Source organism: Pristis pectinata, chromosome 6 (genome assembly GCF_009764475.1).
Source record: "Pristis pectinata isolate sPriPec2 chromosome 6, sPriPec2.1.pri, whole genome shotgun sequence".
In the NCBI taxonomy this organism is placed as follows: Eukaryota; Metazoa; Chordata; class Chondrichthyes; order Rhinopristiformes; family Pristidae; genus Pristis; species Pristis pectinata.
This window is the reverse complement of record NC_067410.1, coordinates 47,305,537-47,328,024: the sequence shown is the minus strand read 5'-3', so window position 1 is coordinate 47,328,024 and position 22,488 is coordinate 47,305,537. Positions and strand designations below refer to the sequence as shown.

General features: G+C 45.8%; 1 protein-coding gene across 3 annotated transcripts in view; it reads right to left on the bottom strand.

Moving 5' to 3' along the window:
* LOC127571297 (SLIT-ROBO Rho GTPase-activating protein 3) overlaps nt 1-22,488 on the bottom strand; it is a 221,898-nt gene that overhangs the window by 131,494 nt on the left and 67,916 nt on the right. For all 3 annotated transcript variants that reach the window (XM_052017566.1, XM_052017568.1, XM_052017569.1), the window contains exon 2: nt 4,548-4,743. In XM_052017566.1, the coding sequence (XP_051873526.1) occupies nt 4,548-4,743 (196 nt within the window). The remainder of the gene's footprint in view (nt 1-4,547; nt 4,744-22,488) is intronic.

The following is a 22,488-nucleotide window of genomic DNA, read 5'->3' as shown; positions in this document are numbered from 1 at the left end:
AAGGTGGATGAGCTTAGAGCTTGGATCAATACTTGGAGCTATGATGTGGTGGCCATTACGGAGACTTGGATGGCTCAGGGACTGGAATGGTTGCTTCAAGTGCCAGGTTTTAGATGTTTCAGAAAGGACAGGGAGGGAGGCAAAAGAGGTGGGGGAGTGGCACTGTTGATCAGAGATAATGTCACGGCTGCGGAAAAGGTGGACATTGTGGAGGGACTATCTACGGAGTCTCTGTGGGTGGAAGTTAGGAACAGGAAGGGGTCAATACTGGGTGTTTTTTTTATAGGCCGCCCAATAGTAACAGGGATATTGAGGAGCAGATAGGGAAGCAGATCCTAGAAAGGTGTGAGGATAACAGAATTGTTGTGATGGGGGATTTTAATTCCCAAACATCGATTGGCATCTCCAGACAGTGGGGGGTTTAGATGGGGAGGAGTTTAAGTGTGTTCAGGAAGGATTCTTGACACAATATGTAGGTAGGCCTACAAGAGGAGAGGCTGTGCTTGATTTGATATTGGGAAATGAACCTGGTCAGGTGTCAGATCTCTGTGGGTGAACATTTTGGTGATAGTGATCATAATTCTACCTCTTTTACGTTAGCACTGGAGAGAGATACGAACAGACAGACTAGAAAGGCGTTTACTTGGAGTAAAGGGAATTATGAGGCTCTCAGGCAGGAAATTGGAAGATTAAATTGGGAACAGATGTTCTCAGGGAAAAGTACAGAAGAAATGTGACAAATATTCAGGGGATATTTGTGTGGAGTTCTACATAGCCATGTTCCAATGAGACAGGGGAGTCACGAGAGGATACAGGAACCGTGGTGTACAAAGGCTATAATAAATCTAGTCAAAAGGAAAAGAAAAGCTTACAAAAGGTACAGAGAGCTAGGTAATGTTACAGATCTGGAAGAGTATAAGGCTAATAGGAAGGAGCTTAAGGAGATTAGGAGAGCCAGGAGGGGGCCTGAGAAGGCCATGGTGGGCAGGTTTAAGGAAAACCCCAAGGCATTCTACAAGTATGTGAAGAGCAAGAGGATAAGATGTGAAAGAATAGGGCCTATCAAATGCAGCAGTGAGAAAGTGTATATGGATCCGGAAGAAATGGCAGAGGTACTTGGTGAATACTGATGTAAAGTATTCATTACGGAAAAAGATCTGGGGGATTGTAGTGGGGAATTGCAGCGGGCTGAAAAGCTTGAGCATGTAGATATTAGGAAAGAGGAGGTGCTGAAACTTTTGGAAAGCATCAAGTTGGATAAGTCTCCGGGACCAGATGAGATGTACCCCAGGCTGCTGTGGGAGGCGAGGGAAGAGATTGCGGAGCCTCTGACGATGATCTTTGCATCGTTGATGGAGACAGGAGAGGTTCTGGAAGATTGGAGGGTTGCGGAAGTTGTTCCCTTATTCAAGAAAGGGAGTAGGGATAACCCAGGGAATTATAGACCAGTGAGTCTCACCTCAGTGGTTGGTAAGCTAATGGAGAAGATCCTGAGAGGCAGGATTTATGAACATTTGGAGAGGTATAATATGATTAGGAATAGTCAGCATGGCTTTGTCAAGGGCAGGTCCTGCCTCATGAGCCTGATTGAATTTTTTGAGGATGTGACTAAACACATCGATGAATAGAGAGCAGTAGATGTAGTGTATATGGATTTCAGCAAGGCAGTTGATAAGGTACCCCGTGCAAGGCTTATTGAGAAAGTAAGGAGGCATGGGATCCAAGGGGACATTGCAATGTGGATCCAGAACTGGCTGGCCCACAGAAGGCAAAGAGTGGATGTTGAAGGGTCGTATTCTGCATGGAGGTCGGTGACCAGTGGTGTACCTCAGGGATCTGTCCTGGGACCCTTGCTCTTTGTGATTTTTATAAACAACCTGGATGAGGAAGTGGAGGGATGGGTTAGTAAGTTTGCGGATGACACAAAGGTTGGATGTGTAGTGGATAGTATAGAGGGCTGTCAGAGGTTACAGCGGGACATAGGTAGGATGCAAAGTTGGGCTGAGAAGTGGCAGATGAAGTTCAATCCAGATAAGTGTGAAGTGGTTCATTTTGGTAGGTCAAATATGATGGCAGAGTATGTATTAATGGTAGGACTCTTGGCAGTGTGGAGGATCAGAGGGATCTTGGGGTCTGAGTCCATAGGACGCTCAAAGCAGCTGCACAGGTTGACTCTGTGGTTATGGTGTATTGTCCTTCATCAATCGTGGAATTGAATTTATGAGCCGAGAGGTATTGTTGCAGCTATATAGGATCCTGGTCAGACCCCACTTGGAGTATTGTGCTCAGTTCTGGTCACCTCACTACAGGAAGGATGTGGAAGCCATAGAAAGGGTGCAGAGGAGATTTACAAGGATGCTGCCTGGAATGCAGAGCATGCCTTATGAAAGCAGGTTGAGGGAACTCGGCCTTTTCTCCTTGGAGCAACGAAGGATGAGGGGGGACCTGATAGAGGTGTATAAGATGATGAGAGGTATTGATTGAGTGGATAGTCAGAGGTTTTTCCCCAGGGCTGAAATGGTGGCCACAAGAGGACATAGGTTTAAGGTGCTGGGGAGTAGATATACAGGAGATGTCAGGGGTAAGTTTTTTACTCAGAGTGGTGAGTGCGCGGAATAGGCTGCTGGCAACAGTGGTGGAGGCGGATACGATAGGGTCTTTTAAGAGACTGTTGGATAGGTACATGGAGCTGAGAAAAATAGAGGGCTCTGGGTAAGCCTAGTAATTTCTAGGGTAGGGACATGTTTGGCACAGCTTTGTGGGCTGAAGGGCCTGAATTGTGCTGTAGTTTTTCTATGTTTCTATCACTGCAGTAATGATTCTGTAGGGAGCAGTGGGGAAGCACAAAATGTGCTTTTCTGTAATCCAAGTCCAACTGCAAGAGCTCTTCACAGTGCTGCCAAACCTTCTACACTAAACATTACTTAATCATTAGCTACAGAAAGTGATTGCTGGAAAGGCTTCTGCCTTGCTTTTTACTGCAGTGATATTTGAGAGCGATCCATTTCACTCAGCATCAGATGTGGGTATAATTTCATGCAAGATTTCAGCAGCGTCTGTTCTGGCAATGGGCCAATTCCCTTTTGTCCCACCTCACTTCAAGTCAAACAGATCACGTTTACATACAGTGTAGGGTGGGGAAATAAAGTTTCCATTTAACACATTCATCTTAGGAACCCCCAAGACAGCATCGCTCCCTGTGTACTGAAGTGTCAGTCTGCCCCACATCAAGATATACATGTCAATAAGCACCTCTTTCGATATTCTCCATTCTCACCCAAACCTCCTGTTACCTTTCGGTAATTGTTTTTACAATTAGTGCATGCTTGTCTAATAGATTCTATGAAGAGTGGGAATTGATGTTGATTGAAATTTCCAGAAAATAGCACCACAGGTAGGCAGGATGGTGAAAGAGGCATTTGGCACACTGGCCTTCATCAGTCAGGGCACTGAGTACAGGAGATGGGACGTTATGGTGCAATTGTACAAGATGTTGCTAAAGCCACTCCTGGAGTATTGTGTACAGTGTTAGTTACCCTGTTATAAGACAGACGTCATTACACTGGAAGGAGTGCAAAGAAGATTTACGAGAATGTTGCCAGGACTCCAGGGCTTGAGTTATCGGGAGAGGTTGGGCAGGCAAGGACTTTATTCAATGGAGCGTAGGGATAACTTTATAGAGGTGTATAAAATCATGAGGGGTATAGATAGAGTGAATGCACACAATATTTTTCCCAGGGAAAGGGAATCAAAAACTAGAGGGCATAGAATTGGAATCAGATTTATTATCACTGACTTAAGGGGAAAGATTTAAATGGGACCTGAGGGGCAACTTCTTCACGCAGATGGTGGGGTGTATATGGAATGAGCTGCCAGAGGAAGTATTTGAGGCAGGTACAATAACAATATTTAAAAGACATTTGGACAGGTACATAGGAAAGGTTTAGGGGGATGTGGGCCAAACACAAGCAAATGGACTAGGTGAGACAGGCATCTTGGTCAACATGGACCAATTGGGCCAAAAGGCCTGTTTCTGTGCCGTATTCCTCTATGACTCTATTCAAACAGCTTATGTGGTGGACAATGGGTGCTTATGAGCGAGCTATGAATGTTTTCTTTAAACCAAATTTTTAGGTTACAGGGAAAATTAATGGGAGAATGGGATTCTTCTGTGAACTGGCATAGATGCAATGGGCCAAATTACCTCTTTCTATGTCATAAGGACACATAGAAACCTACTGCACTAAATGTGAAATATGGAAGCTTATTAACTAATCCCTGTTTGATCTGGTCTCTTCCATGAGAAGAATTGGACCATCTCTTATTTTTTCTGGTATCTGCATCCTTAAATCTCCCTAAAAGCCTCAGTTAGGTGCTGAGCTCACTGCCTTACCTTGCCATCTTCACCTTGTGTTCCAGCATTGGTACCATCCAAAAACTATCGACCTCACATCGTCACCAAGGCTTGCAGAAATACGGAAGAAGTGAAGTTGTACGAAGCTATAAAGGTGGCTTATCCAAAGGCCAGGTTTCACAGGCAGCCTTACCTGAACTGTTGATGTTCCTTGGAGCTGCGGATCTTCGCTGCAAACCTCTCTGCCAGCTTGTCCAGGCTCCGCGAGTACTCCACCTCGATCTCCGCCTTCCTCCGGAAGAACTCCTGTAAATCCTGCAGGAGCTGGAGACGGGATTCCGATTGTTGCTCCAGGCATTTCAGCTGCTCTGTCAACTGTGCTCGGATTTCTACGACAGAGATGAAAAGCTATCAATTAAAGCTGGAGGGGGAGAAAGAAATGGAACAGTAATAGTCAACACCACCTTGGGATTCTCCAAAATGGTTTGGTCATTTTTTGCAGCAACAGCAGCTTATTTATGCACAGCAACATCCCACAAGTAGTAATGTGATAAATGGCCTGGTAATCTTATTGAAGTGCATGTTGAGGAGATGAACATTAAACAGAACACTAAAGGAGTGTCCTGATGTTTCTTCCAAATAGTGCAGTAAAATCTATATCCACCTGGCTACCCAGGCAGCTTCAGTTAACTTCTCGTTCCAAAAGATGGCACCCCGAAAGTATATATCACTCCCTTGGTACTGCAGTGTGTCAGCCAGCATTATAAATCAAGTCTCTCAAGTGGGACCTGAATTTACAAATTTCTGACAGAGGCAAGAGTTCCACCCTTTATGTGTGGCTGACACCTTATGCAGGAGGTAATTCAACTGAGTAGAAAAGCTTCAGTCCTGTTTTCCCCATACTTCCTGCTCCCATCCATTGCCAGCTACTACAGCCAATATAAATTTACCCTTGTTCTCCTTTCTGATCTTGAACCTGTCAAGTTTTCCCAAGTTCCGCTTCCACAACTGCCAGCAGCCCACTGGGACCTCAGACAAATGCCTGTCCTTCATGATGAGGGACAGTGGGCTATTCAACAATGAGAGGCAGCAAGCTAGTTAATGAAGGCAACAGGTTAGTCAACAAATACAGGCAGCAGGCTAGTCAACGAAGTGAGCTAGCAAGCTAGGCAATGACAAGAGGCAGCAGGCCAGTTAATGATTGAGGTAGGAAGCTAGTTAATGAAGAGAGGCAGCAGTCTATTCAACAACGAGAGGTAGCAGGATAGTCAATGATGAGAGTCAGGAGACTCTTTAACAAAGAGAGACAGCAGGCTTTTCAATGACGAGGCAGCAGGTTATTCAACAACGAGAGGTAGCAGGCTATTCAACAGTGTGAGGTAGCAGGCTTTCAGCGATGAGAGGTAGCAGGTTATCCAATGATGTGATGCAGCAGGATTTTGAACAAGTCCAGAGCGCAGCTGAGCCCTCTCCTGTTTCCACTTGATATATTGTGTTAGTAGGAAAGTCACTGAGCAGGGATTGGATCCTCAGTCCTGGCTGACTTTCACTTCCCCGACCCCAGGGTACAAAGCCCAAGCTGTAATGATCCTGGTGTTGTCCTGCCTCGCTTGGATGGATCCACTCAGGTGTTCCTGGCCGGTGTGACTCGCTGTTGTTACCAACCGAACCTGCTCTGTGCAACCACAATCAAGGATGAAGAAGAATAAATTTTCAGAGTAAATGGCCCGATGCATTATGGTCTTCCCCTTGACATGCTGCAGTACAAGGCCTGTTACCATGGCAACGCCGCCCCCTTCTCACATTGCTTTGCCACATTAGTAGGCGGTATTCCGGAGGTGGGAATGGAAACCAGCATTCAATAAGCAGGAAAGCGAGGGCTGGGGAGAGCGAGCAGCCGTTGCAGGGGTTGGAACTGTTGCTGCGTGATCAGAAGTGTTTGGCAAAGACGTGGACAACCAGTGGTCTCAGAATGGTGTTCGCAACCTCTGTTACGGACGCCATATTGGAGGCAAAGTAACTCCCACCAATCTCAGAGGAAGGGAACATTGTAACTGATTCAACTCCTCAACCCAAGTTGTTACAAACACAAAGGCCTACAAAACTGGTTAATGGTGCACACATTCTTCCACACTTAAAACAGGCAGCACGTTGACCAGTGTGGACAGTTTCCACACCGGAAGTCCTTCACATTGGAAAATTCAGAAAATGAGGTGTAAAGGCCATATTTGTATAGGAATAAGGGGTCTCAATTCAAACCAAATTTGTGCAGCCCTTAACTTAGCCAGCCTGGAATCTGCATGCAGACTTTAAGAAGTACTGGATGCTGCTCTAACAAGGGATATTTGTTGAAAAACATCTAACTGAATGTGTGCAGACCAGTTGGTTTAACCTCGGTGACAGGAAAATTCTGGAAACAATAATCAGGTACAGAATTAGAACTCGCTTGGACAAGTGTGAATCGACTAGAGAAAGCAAATTGGATTTGTTAAAGGAAAACCGGAGAGTTTTTTTTGATAAAGTAAAAGAGAGGGTTGATGAGGGAAGTGTAGTTGATCTAATATATATGGTGTTGAAAAAAGGGTCACATAATTGGCCTGTCATCAAGTTGAAGGTCTTGAATTAAAAGCAACAGGGAAAGAAAATTGATTAAGTAACAGGAAAGTGAGAGAAGTGGTGAAAGAATGTTGTTTGGACTGTAGGGAAGTGTACAGTAGAGATCCTAGGGCTGGTATTACGATCACTGCTTGTTAATGCATAGAGTCATAGAGCCATACAGCATGGAAACAGGCCCTTTGGCCCATCTGATTCATGCCAACCAAGACACCCATCTAAGCTAGTTCCATTTGCAGATGTTTGGCCCATATCCCTCTAAACCTTTCCTATCCATGTACTTGTCCAAGTACACTTTAAATGTTGTTAATGTACCTGCCTCAACCACTTCCTCTGGCAGCTTATTCCATACACTGACCACCCTCTGGGTGGAAAAAGTTGTCCCTCAGGTTCCTACTAAATCTTTCACCTTAAACCTATGCCCTCTAGTTCTTGATTCCCCAACCCTGGGAAAAAGGCTGTGCGCAATGACCCTAACTATGCCCCTCATGATTTTATACACCTCCACAAGATCACCCCTCATTCTTCTACGTTCCAATCAGTAGAGTTGCAACCTGCTCAACCTTACTCCATAACTCAACACCTTGAGTCCCGGCAATATCCTCATAAAACTCCCCTGCACTCTTTCCAGCTTAATGGTATCTTTCCTATAACAGGGTGACCAAAACTGAACACAATATTCCAAATGTGGCCTCACCAACATCTTGTACAACTTGCATCTTAATGACTTGGGTGCACAAGGACCAATTTCCAAATCTGCAGATGACATCTAACTTGGAGGCATAGTGAGCTATGAGGGGGATAAGATACCAAGGAGATGTAAACAGGCTGGAGAAAAGGGCAGGTGGGTGGCAGATGAAATGTAATGTGGTGACCATTAAGTGTCGCACTTTGGTAGGAAGAATGTGATTGATGTAAACTAAAGGGCACAATTCTAAAGAGGATGAGAGAAATCTGGGGTATATGTACATCATTCATTAAAGGTTGCAGGGTGACAAAGTGGTAAAAAGGCATACTCGATCTCCATCTTTGTAACCAGAGGAGAAGAGTAGGGAGTCATGTTGAACCTTCTTAAAACACTGGCTTGGCCACAACTGGAGTATTCTGTATTCTGGGGGTGATTGGTTGAGAAAGGGTTAGAGGCTCTGGGTAGGGTGCAGAAGAGATTTACCAAAATGATTGTAGGGGCGAGGGGCTTTTGTTATGTGGAAAGGTTGGAACAGAGGAAGTTGTGAGGAGATTTGCTGGAGGTATTTAGAATGATGAAGAGTTTAGCCCAAGTAAATAGAGAGAAACTGTTCCTATTGGCGCAGGAGTCAAGAATCTGCGAGCTCAGGTCTGGAATGCATCGCGAAGGACAGTTGTGGAGGCAGATTCAATTGAGCGTTCCAAAAAGAGCTGACAAATATTGAAGGAAAGGAGTTTGAGGGCTATGGGGTGGAAAAGTGGGACTAGCCAGATTGCTCTTACAAGGAGCTGGTATGGACTGGATGACCTGAAGGGCTTCCTTTTGTGCTGTGAGCACTGTGTGAGTCAAATGATTGACCTTTTGCATGGTAGTGTAGCGGTTAGCGTAATGCTATTATGGCGCCAGCGACCCGGGTTCAATTCTGCTGCTGCCTGTAAGGAGCTTATATGTTCCCCCCATGTCTGCGTGGGTTTCCTCTGGGTGCTCCGGTTTCTCCCCACATTCCAAAGACGTACAGGTTAGGAGTTATGGCCATGCTATGTTGGTGCCGGAAGAGTGGCGACACTTGCGGGCTGCCCCCAGCACATTCTCAGTGACGCAAAAAGACGCATTTCACTATGTGTTTTGATGTACATGTGACTAATACTATTGTCTACCTGCACTGCACTTCCTCTGTAGCTGTGACACTTTACTCTGTATTCTGTTACTGTTTTTACCCTGTACTACCTCAATGCTTTGTTGTAATGAATTGATCTGTATGAACAGTATGCAAGACAAGTTTTTCACCGTACCTCTGTACAAGTGACAATAATAAACCAATACCAATATCTTATCTAAACTCTGCAGTGCCAGAGACCATTGGCACCTCCTGCCCAGCCTGTCCTGATGACCAACATAGAGTGGACCTCAAGCTGAACCATTCCAAAGTAATTAATGGTTTAACAAGGTTAATTGCTTGCCTGAAGAAGTTGCAAGTATCTCAAAGGGGGTCTCTCGTGTATGGGTAGAGCAATGACTTTACTTAGTGTGTTTCACATCAGCCATTAACAAGGCTGGGCAGCAATGGCAGAGCCAGAAAAGACTCAAAAATATAGTTCGTCAGCACACATATGGTATTCACTTTTCAGGCCGAGAGCTATCCATTGAATCCATCAAAGTGTAACACCAGCCAACTGGTGTGATGGCCCAGAACACAGGAGGATACTATTAGTAGCAATGGTACTGATTACACACATTCCAGTGCTTGAAAAGCCAGCCAACACTGACCATAGAGGAACACATGTTAAATGAGGTGTTTTTTTAGAGAGGGACTTGGGGCAACTTGTGAGTCAAGTCAGGTCAAGTTGAGTGTATTGTCTTCTGCACGAGTACACGTATACACAGGTGCAATGAAAAACTTACTTGCAGCAGCATCACAGGCACATAGCATTAGAGGCACAACATTCAGAAGAAAAACATAAATTATACAAAAATTGTACAAGACATTTTCCATTTTGTCCCTTCTAAGTATCTGCAGGCCCTGCCAGGAAGAGGAGTGGTGAGCTTGTCTTACACTGGTAGTGTGTGGGGGTCCATCTGCATCGCTGCATGCTTTGGCTCATAGTCTGCTGCTGGAAATGTGGGCTGACCTCGCACTGCTGCGTGGAAGCCCAAGACACTGCTGTGTCTCTCCTGCTGCATACCAAGGCCCAACCTGCACTCTTGCAACCTGCAATCATCCTCCACTGCTCCACGTGGAAGTCCACCTGCATTGCTGGATTCTTTTCCTGCATGCAAAATACCATTGGTTACAGGTATCCAGAGCTCTGCACCAACAGTAATGCACATCAATGATTAAGCACAAACTTAGGTGCAACAAAGGCTGTGAGTACGATCAGCATTGGTTATAGATCCACACAACAGCTGCTAAAAGCTATCATGCAAGACTACAGATTGCAGCTTAGCCACTGCGACCCGATACTTTCAGAGTTCTCCACTAACAGAAGCTCGACACCTAGGAACTGCAGGACCGCAGCAACAAATGCAGCCAATACCCAGCAGTGGCTGACAACCTTCCTGGTAGTGTGGGGATCAGGGTGGTGATGAACACAAGACTGGCAACACTCAGTGTCAAACGTTTACAGCAGCTATGTCATAAACAAGGACACAAATGTGAACTTATTTTACAACCTCATTTCTGCTTGATTCACTACCAAATAACAACAGATTGATAATGGTTTCCTTATTAAAAGGCAGAGAATTGAGATTTGTGGTTTTGCTTCTGACAGCTTAATTTGCTTGAAATCATCCTTAGCTTTTATTAGTGCTGGAGACTCAAAATCAACATGGGCCTATATCCAAACAACAGCTCATCATAGGTTTGATAATATTCACTGCTTTACATATTAAAACAAACCTTAATCAGCAAAACAGTAAAAGTTTGCGTCCCTTTCCACCCAACACTGTACCCAGTTAGTTTATTTTGGTTATACCCACTCAAATTTCTAATTATAAAAAACACCATTATTTTTAATTGTTTCCAAGTCAAACCAGTGATGAGTCAAAATTGCTGCCTCCCTGCTACTTTGCTTTCTTAGAAGTCTCAGGAGATGTGGCATGTCATCGAAGACTCTAACAAACTTCTACAGATGTACAGTGGAACGCATTCTGATTGGTTTCATCACAACCTGGTATGGAAATCCAATGCACAGGAACGCAAGAGGCTTCAGAGAGCGGTGGACTCAGACAGTCGCATCATGGGTACAGCTCTCTCCACAACTGAGGACATCTACAGGAGGCAATGTCTCAGGAATGTGACATGTATTGTCAGGGACCCCCACCATCTGGGCCATGCCCTCTTCTCAATGCTGCCATCAGGCAGGAGGTACAGGAGCCTGAAGACCCACACTTCAAGGTTCAACAACAGCTTCTTCCCCACTGCTACCAGGTTCTTGAACTAATCTGAAAAACCCTAACATTACCTCAGAATATATTTCTCTCAACTTGCACCAATGTCATTATGTTTGCTTTTGTTTATTTTGTCATCTAAGTTATGTATAATTTATGTTAATTTAAGTTTATGTTGATCTACATTCGTCATGTTTGTAATGTACTGTACTGTTGCTGCAAGAAGCTAACTTTCATGACGTTTATACCCTGGGTATGTATGCTCGTGGCAATAAACTTGAACTAGAACTTGAACATAATTCCACCTCCTGCCCCCACCCAGATTATGTTCTATGCCAGTCAGCTCACAAATGCATTGAGTGAACAGGTAGAGACCTGCTAACTGGGTAACCACTGAAGTCATTAACTAAAATTAGACATACAACCCCAGCAGCGCACTCATAAACTTCAAGTTCTGATTGGCTGGTTGTGGCATTTACTTCGGAAACAGAGGGAACTTCTTCTCATAAACGAGGACTCAGAATTTGCCTGATTCCTCTATGGAGACTTTGCATAAACAGTACTTGTGCAAGAGATGTCCAATGCAACTTCCCAACAACAGTACCAGCACCACGCTCCAGAGGCCATATCAGCATCACCCACAGGCAAAACGCATCTTCTGTTCAGGAATATGGGAAGAGAGGTTAAAGGGATTATTTTGCCAATGCTTATTTTTCTTTCTCCAATTTGGCTCACACTTACAATTTTAAAATGGCCTGCCTATTTCCTGAAGCTCCAACCAATGACACTGTCCATGAACAGCAGCGGGACCTAAAACATTAACCACTTCTCTTTCCGCAGATGCTGCCTGGCTTTCTGAGCATTTCCAGCATTCCCTATTTTTATTTCAGATTTTCAGCATCTGCAGTGTTTTAATTTTCTGAAACCTGCAGAGAGCGGTAAATGTAGCCCAGTCCATCACAGGCTTGTCACTTCCTTCCATCCAAGGTGGATTGCTCAGGAAGGCTCGTAGTTATCATCAAGGTTGACCACCACCCTGGCCATTCCCTTTTCTCTCTTCTACCTTCTGGGAGAAGCTACAGGAGCTTGAGAGCTTGGGCATCCAGACTTAAGAGCAACTTTTTCCCCACTGCTATCACACTCCTGAACCAGTAACTTCCTTCACACCTCCTTCCCAGTGGTGCTACCACATCCTTGAACTCTTAACTCTCGGTGAATCCGTTATTGTCACATTAGCATTGGTATTGGTTTATTATTGTCACTTGTACTGAGGTACAGTGAAAAGCTTGTCTTACAAACCGATCGTACAGGTCAATTCATTACACAGTGCAGTTACATTGAGTTAGTACAGAGTGCATTGATGTAGTACAGGTAAAAACAATAACAGTACAGAGTAAAGTGTCACAGTATTTCTTTTAGCAGTACTTCAGATTGCACTACAATCTTTGCACCAATCTGCTGTTTGGCACTCATCACTGTATTTATCATTACCGTATATTCTGTTTACTTGGTGAGCTTCACACAAACAAGGAATTTTATTGCACCATGGTGTATATGACAGTAAACTCATCTGAATCTGAATCTAACGTGAAACACAAAGTTAACATGCCTGAACAGCAAGTCATTAGGAAGGTGGCCTTTGTTGCACGGGGTTTGGGTCACAGGATGTGTGGTGGTGGTGCAGTGGTTAACTAAGCAAACTAGCTCATAATCCAGAGACCTGACTTCAAATCCCATCACGGCAGTTGTGGAATTCAAATTCAGTTAATCATCTGGAATTGAAAAAAGCACTAGTCATAAAGTAACCTAATCTAAGTCTTGCCAAATAGGCTAGAAATCTTTTACCCTTCACCTCTGCCATGCTGGAAGTAGTTCTGAGAAGATGTAAGCTCACTAACCCGTTTTTTGCTTGGACAACATGCAGGACCTCTACTCGAGAGAAAATGGAGTTTAATGCCAAAAGTCTATTGCTGCTAATTGCAGCCGATGATTTGGAAGTGCAGAGCAGGCAATGGACATCCTGCGATTGCTGGATTGTTAAATGATATAAAGCTGGATGGGGCAGAACAGCCATAGTGCTTACACACTGCACTAATGATGCAGTGTTTACAAACTGGCTGTTGGCAGGTTTAGCTAATTACAAGATGTGCAGTGCGTTTCTGGTCTAGAGGGTTGTCAAACTTCATAAAACAACTGTGAGTTAGGGAGTTAGGAGGCAGCATTAACAGTTTGCCCTCCAGATGGAAGGAAACTGAACTGACCCGTATGGCGTCCTGTCTACCCAGTGCTTGCAGTCACAGCGGGATGTCTGGGGGTGGGCAAAAGAAGGGCCCCCGGGAGGTGGAGGGGATGTTGTACACCACAGATCAGAGAGCTGTCTCAAATACTTCACATACCTCCATTGAACTGGAAGTGCAGGCAGCCACTAGGTGAAAAATACGGCCAACGTATATCAATTCGTCCAGGAAATGCATTGTGTGTAAGGCGCCAGCTCCCTTTTTATCCCCCTGCTGAGGCGAAACAAACCAGTGTGGGACAGCATGGAAACAGACTGCAGGGTGACAAAGGAGTGCTCATTCTCGCCCAATTCTTAATTTTTGACGCAAGTTTTCAAACGTCCTCCTTCTCCATTAAAGGAATTCTTCCAGGATGGAGTTTATGCTGTGATTCCAGCTACATGTTCCCTCTAACCATTCCTCAGCCTGTGTAGAACATGCAACTGGGTGGCAGTGGGAAGGGGGTAGTCTTACAGCATGGAAACAGGACCTTCAGCCCAACTCATCCATGCCGACCAAGATGCCCATCTAAGCCAGTCCCATTTACAGCACGCACCATGTTATAAATGTTTCTGGAGTGGCACGCATGAAAACCAAGGGGTGCAGTGGTGGTGCAGTGGTTAAAATACCTGGCCAGCACCCCAAAGGCCTTGATTAGCATCTTGGAGCCCCAAGTTCAAATCTCACTGTATGAATTTAAAATATGTGTACTAATGGCCATAACACCACAGTATTGTCTCTACCTTGTTACTCCTCTTTTGCACTATTTTATTTATTGGTAACTTACAGCAATTTTTATGTCAGTGATCATAAAGCTGATTCTGATTCTGAAAACCCACCGGGTTCACTGATTCCCTCAGGGGAAGGAAATCCGGCACCTTTGCCCTAGCTGTGACTCTAGACTACGGTAATGTGGTTGACTCTACAATGGCCAAACAAACCACTCAGTTCAAAGTCAAGTGGGAATGGGCAGTAAATGCTGGCCTTTTGCCAGCCATGATCACATTTCACTACCAAAGGTTTAAAGAAAAACATGATAATAAGCAGAATAACCCTATTGTGGTTGGATGAGTGATAAGGGGTACAACTCAGCTTGGTCCCTTGAGCACTTTTACTACTGTTTGAGACAGATACACTGTTGGAAGTATCCTGACTGGTTGCATCATGGTCTGGTACGGCAATTCCAATGCACAGAAATGCAAGAGGCTGCAGAGAGTAGTGAACACAGCCCAGTCCGTCACGGGCACAGCCCTCCCCACCATTGACAGCATCTACAGTAGGCCCTGCCTGAAGAAGGCGGCATCTGTCATCAAGGATCCACACCATCTGGGTCATGCCCACTTCTCACTGCCATCGTCAGGCAGGAGGTACAGAATCCTGAAGTCCCACACCACCGGGTTCAGGAACAGCTGCTTTCCTCGTAGCTGGCCCCATCAGGTTCTTGAACCAACCTGCACAACCCTAACCCTACCTCAGCAACGGAACACTACGGACCACCTCTTGCACTGCCATGGACTTGTCTCTGATTGTGTCTGATTTAAGTGCAAGGGTCTTGTTTTTGGACAGTCTTTTTGTCTTTTTTTCTTGTATAATTTATTTATAATATATTCTGTGTGTTTGTACCAATATGACTGTGATGCTGCTGCAAGCAAGTTTTTCATTGTACCTGTACCTCACCGTACTTGTGCATATGACAATAAACTTGACTTGAGAGTGGGTGGGTTTTGGTTTAATGTCACTTTTGAGAGACAGCACCTCCAAAACGCTTTGCACTGTGTGATGTGAAAGCCTGGATCACAGACTCAAGGCCCTTGAGTGAGGCCCAACCCCACCTTTGTCTAACTGGGAAGCAGGAGCACGACACACAGAGCTACAGGAGAGCCACGGTGGCTCAAGATGTATGGGCGACAGATGCAATACATTGGCGTTGGTTTCTCTGAATGTCCCATGCAGTGATCGGCCTGTCCCTTGGAGCCCAACGTTGCTGGGCTTAACACAAAAGTGTTGTAGAGGCCAGTCCCCAGCATCCTTTCTCCCATTCACCTTCAATGCACATCGCCTTAATTATCTGCTTGGATGAAAGCTTTCTTCCAGACCGCCACAGTCACAATAACACGAGGCCCCAAACAGAAGCCATAGCCTCTGTCACATCCTGACCTCTGACCCTGGGGAGCTGTGCAGCAGCTGCTAAACAGACGCCTGTGTGTGATTCAATGCGCGTGAGATGCAGACTTCCCAGCCACTGCACCATCGCAATTAAGTCGGCAAAAAACGTTGTTCACGGAAGCTGAACATTTCCCCCACCCCTCCCTCCTATCGCTGTGGTGAACACAAATTCAAACCAGATGTTCGCTGGAAAAGGCCAATCAAAAGTGTTGGAGAAGGGCCGTGGGCAAGTGGAGAGAACTTGGGCAATTAAAGGGCCAGCTGTTTTCTTCAATCCCAAACCCTGCTTCCTAGTTTTAATTTCATTCTGTCTGTTCATTCAGACAATATGCTCTGGAATATGGTTCTGTAGGGGAAAAAGGGTCAGTACAGGAGCCTCCATGACTGCACACACCTGTCAGTCAATGGCAGATCTTTGATCTAAGGCTTTCTCCCTTTCCCTCCTCCCTATCTGATCAGGAAATGTCCCGCAGATTGCAAGCACCTGCCTTCATTCCCCGCACTGGAAGGTTCAATTCATCGATCCCAGCCACTGCAGTCCCAGTGGAATCCCACCCACCTTGAAGGTTTGGTGTGTAGTAGTGTAAATGTGTTGCCACACTACACTCTTCCCACTGAGAATGTACCAAGTTCTGCTCAACAACCCTTCCAAAGTCCCACTCCCCATCACACCTGCTCACCAATACCAGCTCCCACAGTTCTGTTCCCTCAGGGACTCGCTCACCCTCATCACCACTGGGGCCATATTCCGGTCAGGAATGGGAGCAAAGGGAGAGGGGTTGGTCCATCCCACCTGGTTGTGGGTAGGAACAGGATTGGATTGTGGGGCATAGTCTACTCCATGGTATCTAGCTGAACAAGAGGCTGAAGATAGAGGGGTCAGACCTAGACTTGAAGACTGGTTATGGGCCAAAGTATTATTGAGCGAGGTGGGTTATTCTGGCCCATTGGTATCTGGATACACAAAGAAAGGACTGAGGGTAAATAAGCCTGGCCAGGTCCCTTGGTGCTATTAAATCAGGCCAGAAATCAATGCAAATTCCATGCATCTAGTGTTTCACAAGGCTAGGATATAAACTGAAGTAATTTCTAATTTTACACACGGGTGCAATGAACAGTGGTAGACAAAACTCCAAGGTTCTGCCTGCAGAAAAGACAAAAAAAAATTTCATAGAGTCATACAGCACGGAAACAGGCCCTTCTGCCCATTGAGTCCACACTGTCCATAAAGTACCCATTTACACTAATCCTACACCAATCCCATTTTATTCTCCCTACATAGGAAAGGAAAGGGTCCTAGACTGTTCCATGGTGCTGAAAGGCTTGGATAGAGTAGAAGTGGAGAGGATGTTTCCATTAGTAGGAGAGTGTAGGATCTGAGGGCACAGCCTCAGAATAAAGGGACGTTCCTTTATAACTGAGATGGGGAGGAATTTCTTCAGCCAGAGGGTGGTGGATCTGTTGAATTCATTGCCACAGAGGGCAGTGGAGGCCAAGTCACTGGGTGCAATTAAGGCAGAGATTGATTGATAAGGGGAGAAGGTGGGAGAATGGGGTTGAAACAAATATCAGCCATGATTGAATGCAGGAGCAGACTCATTGGGCTGAATGGCCTAATTCTGCTCCTAAGTCTTATGGTGACTGCTTATAGGTATGAGTGAAGAAACAGAGGAACGGAAGAGCATTTGGCACATGGTTGTGGGTAAGAATGAGATGGAGGAAAGAAACCTGGTGTGGGCTAGGGTCCCTAGTTACAAGTACAAAAGAGACAGAGGGCCATGTTTTGCACTGTTTAAATTAAATTCCGACATGCTGACGGGCCCCCAGAATTGCTGAGTAAAGGTCAACTTGGCGTAAGATGAGGACAGCACAGTGGTGCAGCTGGTAGAGCTGCAGTCTCACAGATCCAGCAACCCAGCTTCGACCCTGACCTCTGTGGAGTTTGCACGTTTTCTCTGTGACCGCATGGGTTTCTCCCGGGTGTTTTGGTTTCCTCCCACATCTCAAAGACGTGCGAGTTGATGGGTTAATTGCTCCACTGTAGGTTGCCCCTAGTGTGTAGGTGAGTGGTAGAACCTGGGGGGAGTTGATGGGCATGTGAGGAGGATATAAAGGGATTAATGTAAGTGAGTCTTTATGGACAGTGCGGACTTGATGGGCGGAAAGGCCTTTTTCTCTGCTATATGACTCTTTGTGATAGTTCTGCAGACAGAACCTTGGAGCTTTCTCTACCACTGGGCACTCCACGCAGCTGTAAAGTTATAAATTACCGCAGTTTATACCCTAGCCTTGTAATACTCCAGGCATCTGGAATTTGGATTGTTTCTGGTCTGATTTAATGCTGCTGTTCAGGTCTGCACTACTCACACACACACACACACACACACACACACACACACACACACACACACACACACACACACACACACGCACGTCTTCCCAAGGGTCTCTGGCTTTTCTTTAATTTCCAGCTGTACATCAGGAGCTTACAGTCATTGCCTTATTAACTCAGCACGGGAGAGGCTTGGATGCCCTTCAAAATCAATCCAGGACACTCTGCTGCACCAAAACACAGACTAATCTATAGTCTTTGGTGTTTAGAAGCATGAGGGGTGATGTTATTGAAACATATTAGATCCTTAAGGGACCTGACAGGGTGGATGTTGAGATGTTCCCACTAATGGAAGAGCCTTGAATGAGGGGATGTCGTTACAAGATTAGGCTGCAGTCATTTAAACTGAGGTGCTGAGGAATTTCTCACACAGGGTGGTGTATCTCTGGAATTCTCAACCCCAGAGGGTTGTGGAAACTGGGTCACTGGTGATATTCAATGAGAGGCAGATAAATGAAAGATCAGGGAATTGAGGATTGTGGGGAACTGGCACAGAAGAGGAGCTCAGGTCGGGGGCAGATCAGCCAATATCATATGAGATGAGATATCATATGATCAAAACACACAGTGAAACGCATCTTTTGCGTAGAGTGTTCTGGGGGCAGCCCGCAAGTGTTGCCACGCTTCCGGTGCCAACAGAGTATGCCCACAACTTCCTAACCAGTATGCTTTTTTTTGGAATGTGGGAGGAAGCCGGAGCACCCGGAGGAAACCCACGCAGACATGGGGAGAACGTACAAACTCCTCACGGACAGAGGCCGGAATTGAACCTGGGTCTCTGGCGCTGTAATAGCATTACGCTAGCCACTACTCGACCATGTACATGCCAGCAGGCAGACTCGAGGAGCCAAGTGACTTACTCCTGCTCCTATTTTCTTATTTTCTAATTTAGTAGGCTAACCAAAACATTATGCTTCGACAAATCAAGAATTTGGGGATTGTATAGAGTAATGGTTGGGCAAAGACTTCAGATCTGCCCCATTGGAATGAAGTTCCTCTCTCATCTCTCACGAGCCCCAACATAGCTCCTTTTAAGTAAGAAGCAGCAAAAGAAAACCTCCACGTCGCCTCCTCCAACAACTAGCAACTTCACTCAAAGTATCGAAAGAGGGGAAATAAAAAAAAGATCATTTTTTCTTCTGGGAGGTCAGGGCTGAAACAGATTGATGGGGTAGTGTAGAGGGATCTAACTCTGCATATAACCCATGCTGTTCCTTCCCTGGGACTGTTTTACGGAATGGTGTAGAGGGAGTCTACTCTGTATCTAACCCTTGCTGTCCCTTCCATATTTTTACAAAAATGTTTATTATACATACTACAACAATAACTAAACAGCAGCTAAATTAAAATATTTCCATCCTGATCCAGGATGCAATTTATTCCCTGCGGTGCCCAAATGGTCCCAGAACACCTCCATGGACATCGCATGTTCTTTTCCGAGGGATATCTGGGCACGAGCATACCCCTGGAAGATTGCCAGGCAGTCAGCTTGGGTGGAGCCCTCGGCTGCCTGCCTCCATGACCCACGAATGACCAGTTTGGCCAGGCCCAGGAGCAAGGCAACCAGGACATCGTCCTCCTGACCTGCCCTCTCTGCACTGGGTTAACAAATATTATGAGGGTGAGGCTAAAATGTAACCAGAAGGCAAGGGGAAGCTCCTTCAGATGGGTAAGTAGGGGCTGTTTCCCCACAGCATGTCCTCCCCCACCATTGCCCTCCACCCAACCATTGTCCACCACATCCCCACCACTGAGCAGAACCCCTCTCACCCACCCCAAGAAGGCAGCAAGCACATGGAAACACCACCTGCAACAACCCCCTCCATGCCACATGCCTTCCTGACGGGGAGATATATCGCCAGTCCTTCACTGTTGCTGGGTCTGAATCTGGTGAAGGACTGCAGGGGTTCAGGAAGGCTGCTCAGCAGGGGCAATTAGGGATGAACAATAAAAGCTGGCCTTGCCAGCAATGCCCAGATCCCTAAAGTGAATTTAAAAAACAGAACACAAGAAAATAGGAGCAAGAGTAGGCCACTCGGCCCCTCAAGCTTGTCCCACCATTCAATATGACCACAGCTGATCTATATCAGCCTTAACTTCTGTGTCAGTTCCCCATAACCCTCAATTCCTTGATCTTTCAAATATTTATCAATCTCCACCTTAAGTATATCTATTGATCTGATCTCCATCACCTGGGGGGGCAGAATTCCAGAGATTCAGCACCCTCTGAGAGAAGAAATTTCTATACACTTAAGTTTTAAATGACCAGCCCCTTATTCCGTAACTATGTCCCCTTGTTTGAGACCCTCTCACTAGTGGAACATCTCATTATCTACCCTGTCAAGTCCCCTTAGGATCGTATTTGTTTGAATAAGTTCACCTGTCATTCAGGTGACAGGTGAACTTATTCAAGTTCAAGGAATACAGATCCAAAGTGTCCAGCTTCTCTTCATTGGATTTGAGCTTGTGAACAGTGCCATGAAAATACAATTTCTTTCTCTACATGCTGGGCTCCAGCAGTGTCAGCCTGCCAGCTGTATCATTGCTTGCTCAGATGAAGGTGCCAGATGATTGAACTGATGGTCAGGGTGCTGAACTTGATTGAGCACATCCTGCCTTGACAAATGTGGCTTCCTTCCAGAGCTGTCATTGTAATCTATCACAGATGCCTCTCCAATACAGCAAACATACTCCAGGAATCAATTTCCAACTCTCTAGAAAACCAAATGTGTGAAAGTTCTGGCAAGTGGAGTTCGTAACAGGGAAGCCAGAGAGGGAAGGAGGAATGGTGGACAGGAGCAGACCAGGAGTCAGGGGATGGTTGGGAACATTGGAGGAAAGTGGAGAATAGAGGGAGACCAGGCCACACAGTCGGCTGATGGGTGTTGGGGCAAGAACATCTGGATTAACAAAGATCAACAATTAAATGCAGATGGCGCAAATCTGAAATAAAAACAGAAAATGCTGGGAACACTCAGCAGGTCGAGTAGCATCTGTGGAAAGAGAAGCAGTTCAAAGGAACGTCAAATTCCTGGGCGTTAACATCTCCGACGACCTGTCCTGGGCCCAGCATATAGATGCAATCATGAAGAAGGCACACCAGCACCTCCACTTTCTTAGAAGATTAAGGAGATTTGTCATGTCACCAAATACTCTCACAAATTTCTCACAAAGTATCCTGACTGGTTGCATGATGGCCTGGTACAGCAATTCCAATGCACAGGCATGCAAGAGGCTGCAGAGGGTAGTGGACACAGCCTGGTCCATCACGGACACAGCCCTCCAACCACTGATAGCATCTACACGAGGTGCTGCTTCAAGAAGGTGGCATCTATCATCAAGGATCCCCACTATCCAGGTCATGCCCTCTTCTCATGGCTACCATTGGGCAGGAGGTACAAAAGCCTGAGGTCCAACACCACCAGGTTCAGAACATCTACACTACTAAAACCATCAGGTTCTTGAACCAACCTGCACAACCCTAATCTCATCTCAGCAACAGAACACTATGGAGTACCTCTTTCACTGCCATGGACTTGTCTCTGATTGTGTTTCTTTTCCCCACATGTCTTGTTTTGCAGTCTTTTTCTTCACTGTCTTGTATTATCTATGTTCTGTGTGTTGTCTGAATCTGCGTGCCTGGGATGCTGCTGCAAGCAGGTTTTTCATTGTGCCTGTACCTCATAGTACTTAAGCACATGACAATAAATTTGACTTGATTTGAAGCAGTTAACGTTTCAGGTCTGAGACCCTTAATCAGAACTGAGAAAGAGGGAAACAAGTGAGTCTAGAGAAGGAGGGGGAGGGCATTAGATGGAAGAAAGGGAATGTCTAGAATTAACTTGTGCAGGGGTCCATGGACACCAGGAGTGGAGGTGGGCAGTGGGGAGGGGAGGGAGTGGTGCACCGAGAGATGTACAGGAGGACCTGCCAGAAGTTGGGCTCCATGACCCGATAATAATATTCATCGTCCTTTCATGGACCCACTCTCTAGCTCTAGCCAATATTGGAGTGAGTGGCCTGTGTTGTCTATGGGTCTCAATTCTGCAGCATAGCACCTGGAGCTCTGCTGCGCACCATTTGATGTCGCTGTGTGCACGCAGCCTCCTCTGCATCAGCACATGGATTCAACAGGTAAAGTTTCAGTCGGTAGCTCACAGAAACATCATGTGACAGCTGACAATTTCTAGCCCCCCCCCCCCCCCCCCGCCCAATCTTTTACTTCCTCAGAGAGGAGGATTAGTTTGAAATACCTAGGAACCGTTCCAACTGTAATATGGGAAAGAATCAGGATGGCTGCAGTTGTAGTAAGTATCATCGGAGAGAGAACTTTGCTTGCCTCCCTTTTTGGAAGGTGGTCCAGGAGCTGAGTGCTGGGTGTGAGAGTCTCATGATCAGTGCTGATGGAGGAGTGAGCAGCGGAATATAGTCAAGTGGTGAGATAAGGGAAAATGGGGAACGGCTCATAAATCGGGTAATATGAGTATTTTCATGCAACCTTAGTTGTTCCATATTGTCAGCTTTTGCCGCAGTGACAATGGTCACTACTGTCTCTTCCCTGGTCGTTGGTCACAGGTGTCGACCTTTAGACTGAGTTCCACTTCTTGCTGCA